Raw genomic sequence first — 14,664 nt, 5'->3', positions numbered from 1 at the left:
ACTCGATTTTATACCTCATTTAAAATGCAGCATATATTGGGGTGACTGGGTGGCTTAGTCAATCAAGTGTCTGCCTTCAGCTCAGGTCATGATCCTGCGGTCCTGCGGATGGAGTCCCACATCAGGCTCAGCAGGGAATCTGCTTCTCTCTCTCCCTTTGCAACTCTCCCTGCTTGTGCGAGCGTGCTGTCTCTCTCTGTCAAAAATAAATAATAAAATCTTTTTAAAAAGGTAGCATTATAAATCAGTCAGAAGAGCATGCTACTCTTGATCTGAAGGTGGTGAGTTCAAGATCTGTGTTGGCTGTAGAGACTACTTAAATAAATTTAAAAAAATAGCATATATAAAGAGGCACTTCTGGGTTGTTGGAGGAAGGCCCTATGAAAATCCACTCCAGCACACAAGCAATGAGAACACACGTAAATCCTGTCTAAATAATGGTTATTATTTAAATGGATTCAGAACTGTGCAAATTAACCCAAGGCTGACAAGAATGGGAAGAGTGTTCACTCAAGAAAGAAGGCTAGATCCCAGGAGGGACAGTGAACTCTGGGCTGTTGTGATGAGCACTATTCCCATGGTTGTTTCCTGAGTTCTGTGGTGGCCCTGACATCAATGATGTCACATGCACAGTAGCTCTGAACACCAGCGACCTGTCACCCACTGAAGGGACAAACTTATTGGAACCCCCAGCAGTCTCTATTCCCAGACAATTGTCACTACCTGACATGCCTGATAACTCCCTGAAAAGCACCACTCCTGGGGCTTGTCTATCACTGAGCAGTCTGAGAGCTCATTCCATGGGCATAATAGCCCTGTTCACCATCTTAAGGTGCCAGGTAGGACTCCTGTAGGGAGTATGAATAGAAGGGATGATGATGGGCATCCTTATTTCTGATCCTTTTTTTAAAGATTTTATTTATTTATGCATGACACACACACACACACAGAGAGAGAGAGAGAGGCAGAGACACAGGCAGAGGGAGAAGCAGGCTCCATGCAGGGAGCCCGACGTGGGACTCGATCCTGGGACTCCAGGATCACGCCCTGGGCCAAAGGCAGGCGCTTAACCGCTGAGCCACCCAGGGATCCCCCTTATTTCTGATCTTACAAGGAGCACTTCTAATTTTTTACCTATGAATAATATATGCTGAAGATTTCTGTAGATTTACATACCCTTCTTAACAAATGCTTTTAAGTATACAATGGAATATCACTTAGCCATTAGAAATGACAAATACCCACCATTTGCTTCGACGTGGATGGAACTGGAGGGTATTATGCTAAGTGAAATAAGTCAATTGGAGAAAGACAAACATTATATGGTCTCATTCATTTGGGGAATATAAAAAATAGTGAAAGGGAATAAAGTGGAAAGGAGAAAAAATGAGTGGGAAATATCAGAAAGGGAGACAGAACATGAGAGACTTCTAACTCTGGGAAACGAACAAGGGGTTGTAGAAAGGCAGGTGGGTGGGGACTGGGTGATGGGCACTGAGGGGGGCACTTGATGGGATGAGCACTTGGTGTTATGCTATATGTTGGTAAATTGAACACCAATAAAAAATAAATTAAAAAAACAAATGCTTTTAACTTTTCTTCATGAATAGTTGTTGCTTTTTATCCCATTTTTTGCATTCTTTGATCATGTGACATTACTCTTTTAGTGTGTTAACAAAATGCCTGTCTATATTGCCTGTAAGATCCAAATTCACTCTTGTCCTGCTCTGTGGAAATGTTCTGAGTCCTTTAGATTTTTTCTTGTAGTTGTTACTGAAGTTTGTTTGTAAAGGGTGCCAGAGACAAGTGAAAAGTTTCCCTTCCTGGTCTGGGTCCCTTGCACAACAGGGTCCTGTGGGCACAAGATTTCTCCAGCACCAAGGCCCCGCACCCAGCAGTGGGTATGCACAGAAGCGCCCCTTTTCAAATGGAAGTGGCATGTACGAGACCAACGGAAGCAGGTCTTGAAACCAAGGGCTTTTCATTAAGGAAGTGGCTCTAAACCCATGGCTACCTTTACTTCTTTTTTTTTTTCGTAGCTGTTACTGAAGTTCTTCAGCTTCTGGGGGGGGGGTGTGTGGGGGAGAGCTGCTGTAGGGCAGTGTGGCCAGCAGCACTCCATGGCCTGCAGCCTCCCTTACACCTCCCTGGAGCAGTAATAATAGATCAGACTCTTCTGGTGGGAAGGACTTTGCCTTATGCGCTCTATCTCAACCCAGACAGGATACTTCCTTGGTGCTCCTTCTCAGCTCTGGGCAGGAAAGTCTTCCTTGCAGGGAGCTTATGAAGTCCTTGGGTAATTTCACCTTGTGTGCTTTAACTCAGCCAAGGAATGGTGGGGGTTGGTGGTGGGGTTTTCCTTGAATGTTCTATTTCAATAATGGCCAGGTGAAGAGTGTAGGGGGATAGACTGTCTTGGGTGCTATAACAAATGATGGCAGACTAGGTGGCTTAAGAAACAATGGGAATTTATTTCTTAACAGTTCTGAAGCTGGAAGTTCAAGATCAGGGTGCCAGCATGGACAGGTTCTGGTGAGGGCCCTCTCTTCTGGTTTGCACACAGCTGACTGCTTGTATCCTCACATGGCAGAAAGAGGCAGAAAGAAAGCCTCTTCTTATCAAAGCACTAATCTCACTCCCATGAAACCAGAGCCCTTACGATGCAATTACCTCTCAAAGATCCTACCTGCATATACCAACCACATTGGGATTTGGATTTCATATATGAATTTAGGAGCTAGGTACAAACATTCAGCCCATTGCAGGTGCTCTATTTCAATTCTGGGGACTGAATAAGAATAGGAATTCTCTTTACTTATCAGCCAATCTCTTGTTACTCTATTCCTGCCTGTTACAGTTAATAATTCTTTATGTGAAACTTTTGCTGTTCAAATTACTCTGTGGTTTCTTTCTACTGATTTGATGCACTCGGAAACAGAGCTGGTGTTGTGGGTAGGATGGTCCCTGAGGTAGACTATTAGACTGAGATTTTGGGGTTGACTGGGTTGTGCTTTTGGGTTTGAGAGTAGTGCTCTGCTTGTTGCCAGTAGTAAACAGGATAAAAGTAATCCATGGCATGCAATAACACCACAGTTTGTCAAACTGTCACAATGGATGATTGTAATAAAGTGCCAACTGAGGCACAGCGGAACAAGTGTATCTGGTTCCAGAAATGCATGAGAATTGTTACATCAAATTCTTGCAAACATATGGTCATAGTTTGTCTTAAATTGTAGCCATTCTCGTGGGTGTTTAATGGCATCTCATTGTGGCTTCAATTTATGTTCCTCTGCTGATTAATGATTTATACTTATTTATATGTTTAATGGCCACTCTGGGATATTCTTATGAAGTACCTTCTCAGGTCTTTTGTCCGTATTTTGGGGGGTTGCCTTTTTCTTATCTATTTGTAAGAGTTCTGATTGCAACTCCTTTATCGGATGTATATGAGCCTTTTGTGAGTCTCTGGTTTACTTTTTCACTCTCTTAATAGTGTCTTTTGATGAAAAGAAGTTCTTAATGAAGTCCAATTATCAATCTTAGATTTGCTTTTGTGCCCTGTTTAAAATCTATGCCTACCCCAAAGTCATGAAGATGATGTCCCAAGTTTTCTTCTAGATTTCTCATGCATCTGAAATAAATTTTTGCATGTGGAATGATGTAAAGATCAAGGTTCATTTTCCCAAATGGTTATCTAGTGGACTTATCAAAAGATTCTTGGAGTGCCTGGGAGGTACAGTCAGTTAAGTGCCCAGCTCTTGATTTTGACTCAGGTTGTGATTTTAGGGTCATGAGATAAAGCTCCATGTCAGGCTCTGTGCTGAGCATGGAGCCTGCTTAAGACTCTCTCTTTCTCTCCTCCCCACCTCCTGCATGTACTTTCTCTTCTCTCTTAAAAAAAAGATTTTATTTTCATATAGTATGTGGTTATATTTTTCTGTGAATTTGTCTATTTCACCTATGTTGTCAAAGTTAATATAAAGTTCACAGTATTTACCAACCCCCCTTAAAAATCTTTGCTGAATCCATAGTTATGTTTCCCTTTTCATTCCTAGTATTACTTATTGGTGGATTATCTTTCTCTTCATCAATCTCATTAATAGTTTGTTTTTGTTGTTTTCAAAGGACAAACTTTGGACTTTGTTGATTTTCTTTATTGCAATTTTTTTTTCTATTTCACTAATTTCTGTTCTGTCTTTACTAGCTCCTTCTTTCTATTTTCTCTGGGTTTATTCTACCCTTCTTCCAACTTCTAATGTTGGACACAGATAACTGATTGTGAGGCTTTTTATCCCTTTTTAATTTTTATTTTACTTTTTAAAAAATATTTTATTTATTTCAGAGAGAGAGAGAGAGAGAGTATGAGCATGGGGAAGGGCAGAGGGACAAGCTCAGCAGGGAGTCTGACACAGGGCTTGATCCTAGGACCCTGAAATAATGACCTGAGCCAAAGTTAGTCACTTAACTGACTGAGCCACCAGATGCTCCTTTTTCTCACAAAACAACATAAGGAAGGCTATAGCTTTGAGGTCCACCTTCACTGTACCCAAAAAGTTTTGTTATGTAATATTTTCCTTATACATTTCTATGTATTGGTTTAAAAGAGTGTTTAAAAACCTCTAAATACATTTTCCTGTTGCTTTTGACTTCTCATTTAATTCAGTTTTGCTTAGAGAGTGTGGACTGCATGAAACTATGTATTTGATCATTGTTGAGACTGTGGTCCATTTTTGTACATATTCTTGAGAAGAATTTATACTATGATTATTGGATACAGGTTTCTGTAAATGGCCATAAATCAAGCTTGTTAATTGCATTGTTAACATTTACCCATTTACTCATCTTTTGTCTGTTTGAACTAACAATAATGTAAAGAATTGTGTTACAAATCTTCCACAATAAAGATGACATTTTCAATTTCCTTCAGTAGTTCTGCTTATATATTTTTGAGGCTGTTTTATTAGGTTCATGCAAGTGGATGGACAATTGTTAAACATTTCTGGTGAAATTAAATCTGGTTATTCTATAGTGGCCTCTGAACTGTAAGGATGCATTTTAAAAGTCTCTTATATCTAAAAAAAATAAAAATAAAAGTCTCATATCTGATATTAATATAATTACCTCAACTTTCTTTTGGTTAATATTTTCTCAGTATAAAATACAAATTTTTAAATAATCATTATGTGTTCTCATATTTTAAATGTTTTTCTTTTAAAGAACATAACTAGAGATGCCTAGGTGGCTCAGCAGTTGACTGTCTGTCTTCGGCTTAGGGCGTGATCCCTGGGCTCTGGGATCGAGTCCTTCATTGGGCTCCATGCGGGAAGCATGCTTCTCCCTCTGTCTGTGTCTCTGCCTCTCTCTCTCTCTCTCTGTATTTCTCATGAATAAATAAATAAAAACTTTTAAAAAATAAAATAAAAAACATATAACTAGAATTAAAAAAAAATCCTTACTGGCAACCTTTACTGGCAAGTGTAGCTTATTTATATTTATTTTCATTACAGATATTTGGACTTGTATTTAGCAAGTTACTTTGTGCTTTCTCTTTGTATTTCTTTGTGCTTATTTTCTCCTTTATTTTTATTTTTTAAGTTAGATTTTTGACAATAAATTAAAACATTAATGAATGCTGTTGTGGATGTTTTCTTTTATGATCATAAAGCCTATTTGTAGTTGGCACTTATTATTTGCTTTCATTTATGTTTATGATCCACTTGGGGTAATTTATTTTAAAGATTTTATTTATTTATTTATTTATTTATTTATTTGAGAGAGATAGTGTGAGAGAGAGCACAAGCAGGGTGAGGGGGACGGGGAGGGGCAGAGGGAGAGGGAAAAGCAGACTCCCAGATGAGCAGTGAGCATGACTCTGGCTGATTCCAGAGTTCTGGGATCATGATCTAAGCCAAAGGCAGATATTCAACCAACTGAGCTATCCAGGCTCCCAACTTGGAGTAATTTTTGTATATGATGTGAGGAAGGGGTTTGACTTCATTCTTTTGCATGCAGATGTCCACTTCTCCTGGCAACATTTGTTGAAAAGACTGTTCTTTTCCCATTGAATAGTCTTGGCACCCTTGTCAAACCAATTGACCATTGATTAGGGGCTTATTTATGGACTCTTTTGTTTGTTCCTTTGGCCTATATGTCAAGCCTTATGCCAGTACCAAACAGTCTTGATTATTGTAACTTTGTAGTAAGTTTTGAAATCTGGGAATGTTTATGATATTGTGTGTAGTAGTCAGACCAGTTAACTAGAAGGAGACTGATCTGCTAAAAACAGACAAAATTTTGTTTAGGACATTTGTTGTTTATGAAAATATCAGGTCTAGCTCACATGTTTATTGCATGAATGGGTTGTTTTGTAATACTTTAATATTTAGAATATTCATTTTCACTGAATCTCTTCATCTAACCAGATGTACACACATTTATTTTTCTCAAGCATGTGGGAAGGGTGTGGGTTGATTATCACTTACAGTGCTCTCTTCATGCTTTATCTCTTGTAATCCTTCAAACATTTCCATGAAGTAGACAGCATTTTATGCTCATTTTATGGTTATAGTACTTTCCCCAGGTTTAGCCAGTTGAAAAGTGGCAGAATCTAGATCTAGAAGATTCCAGAGATTGCACACCCTGATATTATATTACACTGCCTCCAGTTATGAGTTCAGCAGAGAATTCCTTATTCACATGAAAATAATTGAACTGATAATATGCAGGATAATTTGTGTCAGTTTATAATGCTTCTTTGCTCAATTTAGATGATTTTAAGTGGGGTTATCTGTCCATTAAATTGAATAGATCTTAGGCTGGATGCACCCTTGAAATGATACACCAAGTTTTGTTTGTATGGGGGCTATCTTAGGAAGAAAATCTGTAGGTTTAATCAAATTATTCAAAGAAGTTAAGGTCCTCAAAGACTATCTGGACTATAAAAGAATTCCATGGAACCTAGGCTCTTCCAAATGGGGACAAGTGTGGTCTTTTAGTTGGGATGGTGGTATAAGGGAGATCAGCCCATTCTCTAACCTGGCTTGAGACATAAAGGAGTTGTTCTGGACCTAGTGGTTTTAGCCTATAGACAGTAGTGATGGTGGACTGAGTAATGACTTAGATATGGGGAGATTATTCTAGACTCTAGACCATGATAGATATCCTGGAAATGAGATTCTAAATTCTATTTGGTGCCATGGTGCACTTCGCTAACACAGTGTTTGGCCATGTCCTCCCTAGAGGATCATACATTTGAGCTGTATAGCATCAATTTCTTTCCCGCTGACTTCCCTGTTTCCCATCAGAGTGTTCTGCTCGCACAAATAGTTAATTATGAGAAATATCTAAAGACAACAGCTTCTCCATTTCAGGAGACTGATCCAGGACAACCTAAAAGAGTTTATACTTTTAGCTATCTGCTTAAAAATGATAAGAAGGTAAGATAACTATGACTATTTCTGCTCAAATTGTAATATTTTTGGTATAATTATTTTTGTCTTTAAAGGATGAATGTAAGTCGTGTGCTCTACTTCTATTTATTTAAAAGCTGAAATATGATACAAGGATTCTTATGTGAACAGAAAGTGGAAGCCTCCTGATTCGAATGGGACAGAAATCATAGTTATCATTTATTAGAGTAGGAGCTGGTGTTTTAAATGATTATATTTTAATGCTCACAACTGTTCTGCAGACCAGTGTTCCCATCTGCTCTTTAATAAGAAGAAATCAAGGCTGACAGTGGTCAAATGCCTCTTCCTGAATGACACAGCTGATAAGAGATAGAGTCAGGATTTGAATCCACATATTTCTGGCCCCAAAGTCTATAATCTTTCCCACCTCATGCGCCAGTAAGCCCTTTGGTATTGAGTCTACTCCCTCTGCTTCCATTATTCAAGTCATTATTGCTCTACTGAGAAAATGCCTAAGTGTTCCTCTTGAAACTTGAATTACTAGGTGATGTTGCCATCATTGGATGGTCCTTATGGACCTCTTAGTGTGGGATTATGTGTAGTGTGTGTGAGAGAGACATACTGACTTGGCCGTTGAAGCACAAAGACAAAGAGCATATAATATCTGCCCTCATGGAAGAGAACACAATATAAAGGCACAGAACAGGGATCCCTGGGTGGCGCAGCGGTTTGGCGCCTGCCTTTGGCCCAGGGCGCGATCCTGGAGACCCAGGATCGAATCCCATGGCAGGCTCCCGCTGCATGGAGCCTGCTTCTCCCTCTGCCTGTGTCTCTGCCTCTCTCTCTCTCTCTCTCTCTGTGTGTGACTATTATAAATAAATAAAAATTTAAAAAAAAGGCACAGAACATGCTACAATATCCTGTAACAGGACGAGACTTGGAGTGTCCCACCACACCCCAAACTCCTCAGTTAGTTGGAGTTTTTCTTAATTTTCTGTGCCTTAGTTTCCTCGTTTTTAACAACAGAAATAGTAATCACACATAATTCAGAGCTTGGTGTGAGACTGAGTTAATATAAAGCATTTAGAACAGTATCTGGTAGAGACTAAATGCTCAATGAAAATGTTTTCACCCATTCTGGATTCCTCTTTTATGGGAAATGCAAATGGTTTGGGAAAATATTTTTATCACAACTGTATTCAGGGAGTGCAGGGACGTATTCCTGGCTTATACTTTATTTTTTTAAAGATTTTATTTATTTATTCATAGGCAGAGGGAGAAGCAAGCCTCCTGTAGCAAGCCCGATGCAGGACTAGATGCCAGGACCCCGAGATCACGACCTGAGTGAAAAGCAGATAGACGCTCAACTGCTGAGCCATGCAAGCATCTCTTGGGTTATCCTTTAATGAAAACAGCTTTTAGCTAACCAATTATACCCTTGATTTCATGTTTTATCCACCACTACCTCTGAAAAGCATTCTCTACACCTACCCAGCTTCAAGGATGACAGATTTGATTCTCCATAGGGTTTGGGATGGAGAGATTTACATATTCAATTGGTTCTACCTCTTACCATCTACATGTATCATTTAATGGAGTGTTAATCAGTATTAGTTCATAGATTTAAAGCACAATAGGACAAAAAAGATATTTGCTTTTTTTCTCCACTAACAAAACGTGAAGCAAAATGGTGCATACTTCTCCAAAGAGATAACCATAGGTTTATAATTTTGATTGATGACAGCCACTCCTTCTCCGGCATTCGTAGTTGTCATGATTGTCCCATGTTTGGTTTGGGACACAGACCTTGCATTTTACCTTCTTATTATTTCATTTAGGGTAAATTAAAATTGGATTGCATTTTCTGAAAACACGGTGTGGGTTGGGTGAGTATAAATCCTTGGCCAATGATTTAAACATATATTAATAATATGAACACATGGCTGTATGTGTATATGAAGAGTGTGATTTTCCAATGATTGGATTTTGTCTTTAATGAAATATGTTCACCGATGTTTTTCAGGAAACAAAAGAATGCTGAAGGAGTTCAGTTTGCAATGGGGCATCAAAAGCAAATGAAGCATCCTGGAAAGCCCAGCAGCTGCTCATCAACTAAGAGAAGATAGAGTACATCACTATGGTTAAGCAAACAGGAAGGAGAGTGGGAAACCCATCTCTAGGGCTCAACCATGTCAATGGAAGTTTATAACCCTTGAGGGATGGATAAATACGAGCATGTTTGCAAGTGGTGGGGCAAGTCTCTACGTTACTTCCAACCATTTGGAGTGGTTTAAGAGTTAGAACAAGCAGTTCCTGAGGCAGAAGAAAATGATGAACTTGACAACAGAATGGGTCTGCTCATGTTTTGCCTGTCTTCACATTGTGTTCATGCTCTAATCCAGTGTAGTCTGGCTTCTTATGATAGTCCAATGAAGCTGTTAGCGTCAAGGTCACTAGCAGCTGCTATACTTTGGTATTAATTTCTCAGAAGCATGAGATATGTTTGTTCACTTCCTGCCCATGGAAAACTTTTTGGGTTCCCAGATACCACATTCTCCTGGATTCCTTATCGCCTTACTAGTGACCCCTTTTCCTTCTCCCTTTCTCATTTTTACCCTCTTTTTTCCCGCATATTATATTTCAGGGGCTCAAAGCTGGATATTGGGCACTTCTCTCTTCAACCCACTACCCCCTTAGGTGATTCCTGAAGTCTTAGAATTTAAGTATTACTCACATTACAAGAACTCTCACCTTTGCACCTTTACACAATTTGCTCCTGAACTTCAGTCTCAAATACAACTGTTTACTTGTCATCTCCAGTTTCTATTATATATCTAAAATGTATCTGGTTGTACATGAACTTCTGACTCTCCCCCTCTCCAAAAATGCTCTACTTTCAGCCTTCTCTATCTCAGGTAATAGCACCCCCCCATTGGTGTAACTTTCATAAAGGTGTAACAACCTGCTGTCCACAGGTATGGTAGCCAGTGAAGGGTCTAGAAGCCCCAATATTTATATTTGTAGAAATCCATATTGTAAAAAGTCTCAACCATGGCCTACATCAATCTACCATCCTGAGGTCACTCACCCAGAATCAGGAGACCACACTTATGACTCTTGAGAGCAGTGGCTTAACACTATGCACACTCCTGTACTATTATTTCCCCAGGAGTTCAGGCCAAAACATTTAAATTCACTAATGATTCCTCTTTTTATTCTATTCTTCTCTCACATCCATCCCTTAGCAAATCCAGGCAACTTGACACCCAGTAGAATTCCTGTAGTGCCCATTTGTCCCCATCCCTCGACTGCCATCATCTTTCCCCAAGCTACTATAGTAGATTCTTAACTGATTTTCCAGCTTCCCTTTATTGCCCCTGTCTAACCCATTCGCCACCCTTCAGCCAGAGGGACCATGTCCACACAGAAACCAGATCATGCCAAGTCCATCCCGGAAGCCATCATCACCCCCTGCCCTCTGTGCACTCAGGATAGAGTCTGAGCTCCGGATGCTGGTCTACACACCTTGCAAGATGTGGTCCTACCAGCCTCTCCTGCTATCACATGTCTTCTTCATATCCTCCTTGCTGTCTCTGTTTCTGCCCTTTGATCCCTGGCTCTGGATAGTCCCATCCTAGGGGCACTGCATGGCCCTCATGCTGCTGGAACTCCTCCTCTGTGTGTGCCAGGGTGGCTCTGTCTCCTGCTCTTGGCTTTGCCCAGGGGTAACCTCCTTGGAGGGCTCTGCCCTACCAGGGACTCATGGAGGCTTCCCATCCTGCTCTCTGTCACATACCTGCTTACTTCCTCCCTGACACAAAGTCAAACTGGTTATTTCCTTTGTCCATTTTACACATACCATCTGACTTCCCCACGAGGATGTAAGTTCCATAAGGGTAGGGATCGTTTATGTCTGTCTCCTTCACTGCTAATCCCCTGGGGTTGGCTCAGTGTCTGACCCCAGAGGAGGCTGGGAATATGAAGCACAGGTATCAGACTTGGAATGAAAGGAAATTACCTTTCTGAGACAAAAGACAAATGAGGAGGATCATATACTGACTGGGATTTTTGATGATGGAGTGCCAATATCAGGCATCCTGACTTCAAGTGATATGTTCAGCTTTTCACCTTGTAGAGAGTATCAGGGGAGACATTAAATCATGAGTGCCAGGGCTCTGTGAATGTTTGTTTATTAGATGTACTATCCAAGTACATTTCTGTATGTATTCATGGTGCCAAGAGAGAAAAAGGGATTTATTGTATGATCGTTATAGAGCCCTATTTGTGGGATCTGACTTTTCCCCTTGATACCTACTCCTGATGTTTGAAATAAATAATTTTCTCAGAACTTCAGAGCACAGAGATGTCCATGTGGGGGTGACAAAATGCACCTACCTCACAGCTCAATCTCTTAATTTGGTTTCCAGGTGCTACTGTCACTCACGATATCCATAACAGGAAGATGGAAAATAATCCGAACCCACCTGAGGGTTTCTTGCCAAAACCTGCTGCACCAGAGGTGATGAATATGTCAGGAGCTGGTATTCCACCCAACCAAATGGGTTCTCCCTGTGACGACTTCATTAAAGATGACCTGATTCATAAACCTGGTAGTAATTCACTTGGAGGAGGAACCAAAAGCCACAGTGTCTCTACAGGTGACCCCAAAGGTCCAACAAGGTCTTCACCAGGATCTGTGCCAAATAAATTGCATATAAGAACTGCTATGGCAAATAAAATTAATGATGATATAAAATATCAGTTAATGAAGGAAGTTCGGAAGTTTGGTCGAAGTAAGTAGTGAAAGAAATGCTATTACTAAAACCATGGGAAGTATCTCTCAATCTATGATTTAGAATAGATTCAACCCACCTCTTGAACTCATCCTTTGGCCAAGTTGGGTTTTTACATAATTTAGGGTGATTTCTCTTGAATTGGTCTCAAAATTCCTAATACATCTTTTAAAATTGTACTTTTTGCTTGGTTAGTGTTTACAATAGTTTCCTTAGTAAACACAAATACTATGTAACTCTTTAGCCCATGAGGAATAATTACTGACAGAGTGGATGCACTAAGATTGAGTTCTATACCATCTTCATGTCTTAAAAAAATATTGAATTTTAAAAACTATTTTCAGAATATGAAAGAGTTTTCACTTTGAAGAAGTGCAAGGATCTCTTGCAGTCAAGAAACAGTTTGTTGAATATACCATCAAGGAAGCTGAAAGGTAGGTGTAAAAAAAGAACTCTTCACTTTCCTTTTTTTCAAAGAACTCTCCAAAAAAAATTTTTTTAAACTACAGTTATGCCCAATGCTGGAAGAGGGTCACAAAAAATTCCTGGCTTATTTTCCTCAAATCCTGGCCCACAGTCATAGTTCATGCTATTTCCCCTAGGCTTTTTGATTGATATTATCCTAGTCTAATCCATTCTTCCAAGCCTAATGAATGTCCATGCTCACCATACTCTGGAGTGGGCACAGGCCCTCAATTGACATTATTGGTATTTTTCGAAGAGGATGCATTTTCTATTCCCATTTTAAGCTCTATCTTGTATTCACTACTATCTCTTACACATCATAGATGCTTTAGATACCTTCTAGTTATTTATATTTGTCTTTACTTTCAGGTTTAAAAGAGGAGTCTTAATTCAGCAACTTGAGAAGGTCCTAGAAAAAATAGAATCCTGCCACCATCTCAAGAAAGTTAATGATCAGAAAAGTAAATAATTGTGTTCTTGTAAAGACCACTGAGAAGCAAGGATGAATTTTCTATGCTGTATGCTGCAATGAGATACTTCTTAAGCCCTCCTAAAATGTAGTCAAGAAAATTATAGTCAAGAAAAGGATAAGCAAAAAGGTAGTGGAGCCTTTTAGTTTTATGGTTCTTTGTCAGTAAAAGATGGGCTATATATAGCCCTAAGAGTTTCCTATGAAAGTAATTTGTTGTTTCTTTATTTTTTTGTTGTCTTACCTGAGGAGGGGGATGTTATTAACGCACCAAACTGAATGATATTTCAGTCCCAGTTTCTGTAGCAGGTCATGTGGTGTAGCTGGAATTTATAACTGCTTCCTTGCATTGTCCACTTCTTACTCCTTTGTCCTGAGACAGAACTTCAGCTAGTCATGGTGCTTTGCCTGGTAGAGTGACTCAAGATTTCATTGCTGAAGCATCTGGGCCATTAGATATCCTGCCTTAAATGAACTGTTGCCATTTTCCACAAACTCAAAGCACAGAATATGAGAGTAGTAAAAAGCTTTCCAGATGTACTGGGTGTATCCTCCCTTAGCTCCTTGTGTAGCATAGCAGGAACCCAAATGCCCTTTGATTGCCAGCCAGCATGGGACTGCCTTCTTCACCTCTGGATTGAGAGGGCTGAAGGGGCCAAAATGGCTAGCTGACAGTTCCAATTCCATCTCACTTGGTATCACCGGTGTGTTTTTCAGTGAAAGCTTAGTTGATGTACCCCTCTGGGATGAATACCTCTGGTTCAGCAAAGCCTATAGTAATAGAGGTGGAAAGAATTTAGGGATAAACTAACAGAAAGCTTTTCCATTTCCACTCCTTGATTTCAAGACCTGTAAATCCTGACTGTAGGAGAAAAAACAAATTATGTTGAATGCTGATATACAGCAGATACTGCTTCTTAGAAGTTTTGTTTTTTTTTTTTTTTTGTTTTTTTTTTTTTTTTTTTTTGCTTCTTAGAAGTTTTGCCTTCTAGTATAATCTTTGTCCCTGCCACCTTGGTGACTCTCTCTGTGCTTGAACTCACTAGGGATAATACAAATGCTGTAGGATGAGGTTGATTGATATCTAAATAATAGATACTTTATTCATTAGATTATTCAACTGTTTTAAGGATTTTATTTATTTATTCATTCATAAGAGACAGAATGAGAGGGGCAGAGACACAGGCAGAGGGAGAAGCAGGCTCCATGCAGGGAGCCTGATGTGGGACTCGATCCTGGGACTCCAGGATCAGGCCCTGGGCTGAAGGCAGTGTTAAACCGCTGAGCCACCCGGGCTGCCCAGATTATTTAACTTTTGCATTGGTAAGGATATTCTTAGTGATCATCCACGTGACACACTTGTCTTCACATCATAGGGCTATCAAGATGGTATATCCATATACGTCCTCCCCAGGCCTCCTCATCACAAATTTTCAATCACATATCCTCAAAGTGCCTGACCATTCAGCCAATGACATGAACACAGCCTGTGCAGGACCATATATTTGTACTTCAGCTCAGATATTCC

At 39.8% G+C, this 14,664-nt stretch overlaps 1 protein-coding gene across 2 annotated transcripts; it reads left to right on the top strand.

Annotated features, from left to right (window-relative positions):
- The first annotated feature begins 6,699 nt into the window (after positions 1-6,699).
- On the top strand, positions 6,700-13,348 carry LOC144307915 (integrator complex subunit 6-like). Of its 2 annotated transcripts, none has more exons than XM_077887988.1 (5): positions 6,700-7,436; positions 9,433-9,761; positions 11,837-12,202; positions 12,547-12,636; positions 13,037-13,348. In XM_077887988.1, exons 2-5 carry the CDS (start codon positions 9,758-9,760, stop codon positions 13,054-13,056), a joined length of 480 nt encoding a protein of 159 aa, XP_077744114.1. In that variant the 5' UTR covers positions 6,700-7,436; positions 9,433-9,757; the 3' UTR covers positions 13,057-13,348. The 2 variants fall into 2 exon arrangements, with proteins under 2 accessions (XP_077744114.1, XP_077744115.1); XM_077887989.1 differs by having other exon boundaries at positions 7,179-7,436; positions 9,433-9,549.
- The last annotated feature ends 1,316 nt before the right edge of the window (positions 13,349-14,664 follow it).

Source organism: Canis aureus, chromosome X, assembly GCF_053574225.1.
Source record: "Canis aureus isolate CA01 chromosome X, VMU_Caureus_v.1.0, whole genome shotgun sequence".
Classification (NCBI taxonomy): Eukaryota; Metazoa; Chordata; class Mammalia; order Carnivora; family Canidae; genus Canis; species Canis aureus.
This window is presented reverse-complemented; position numbering and strand designations above follow the sequence as displayed.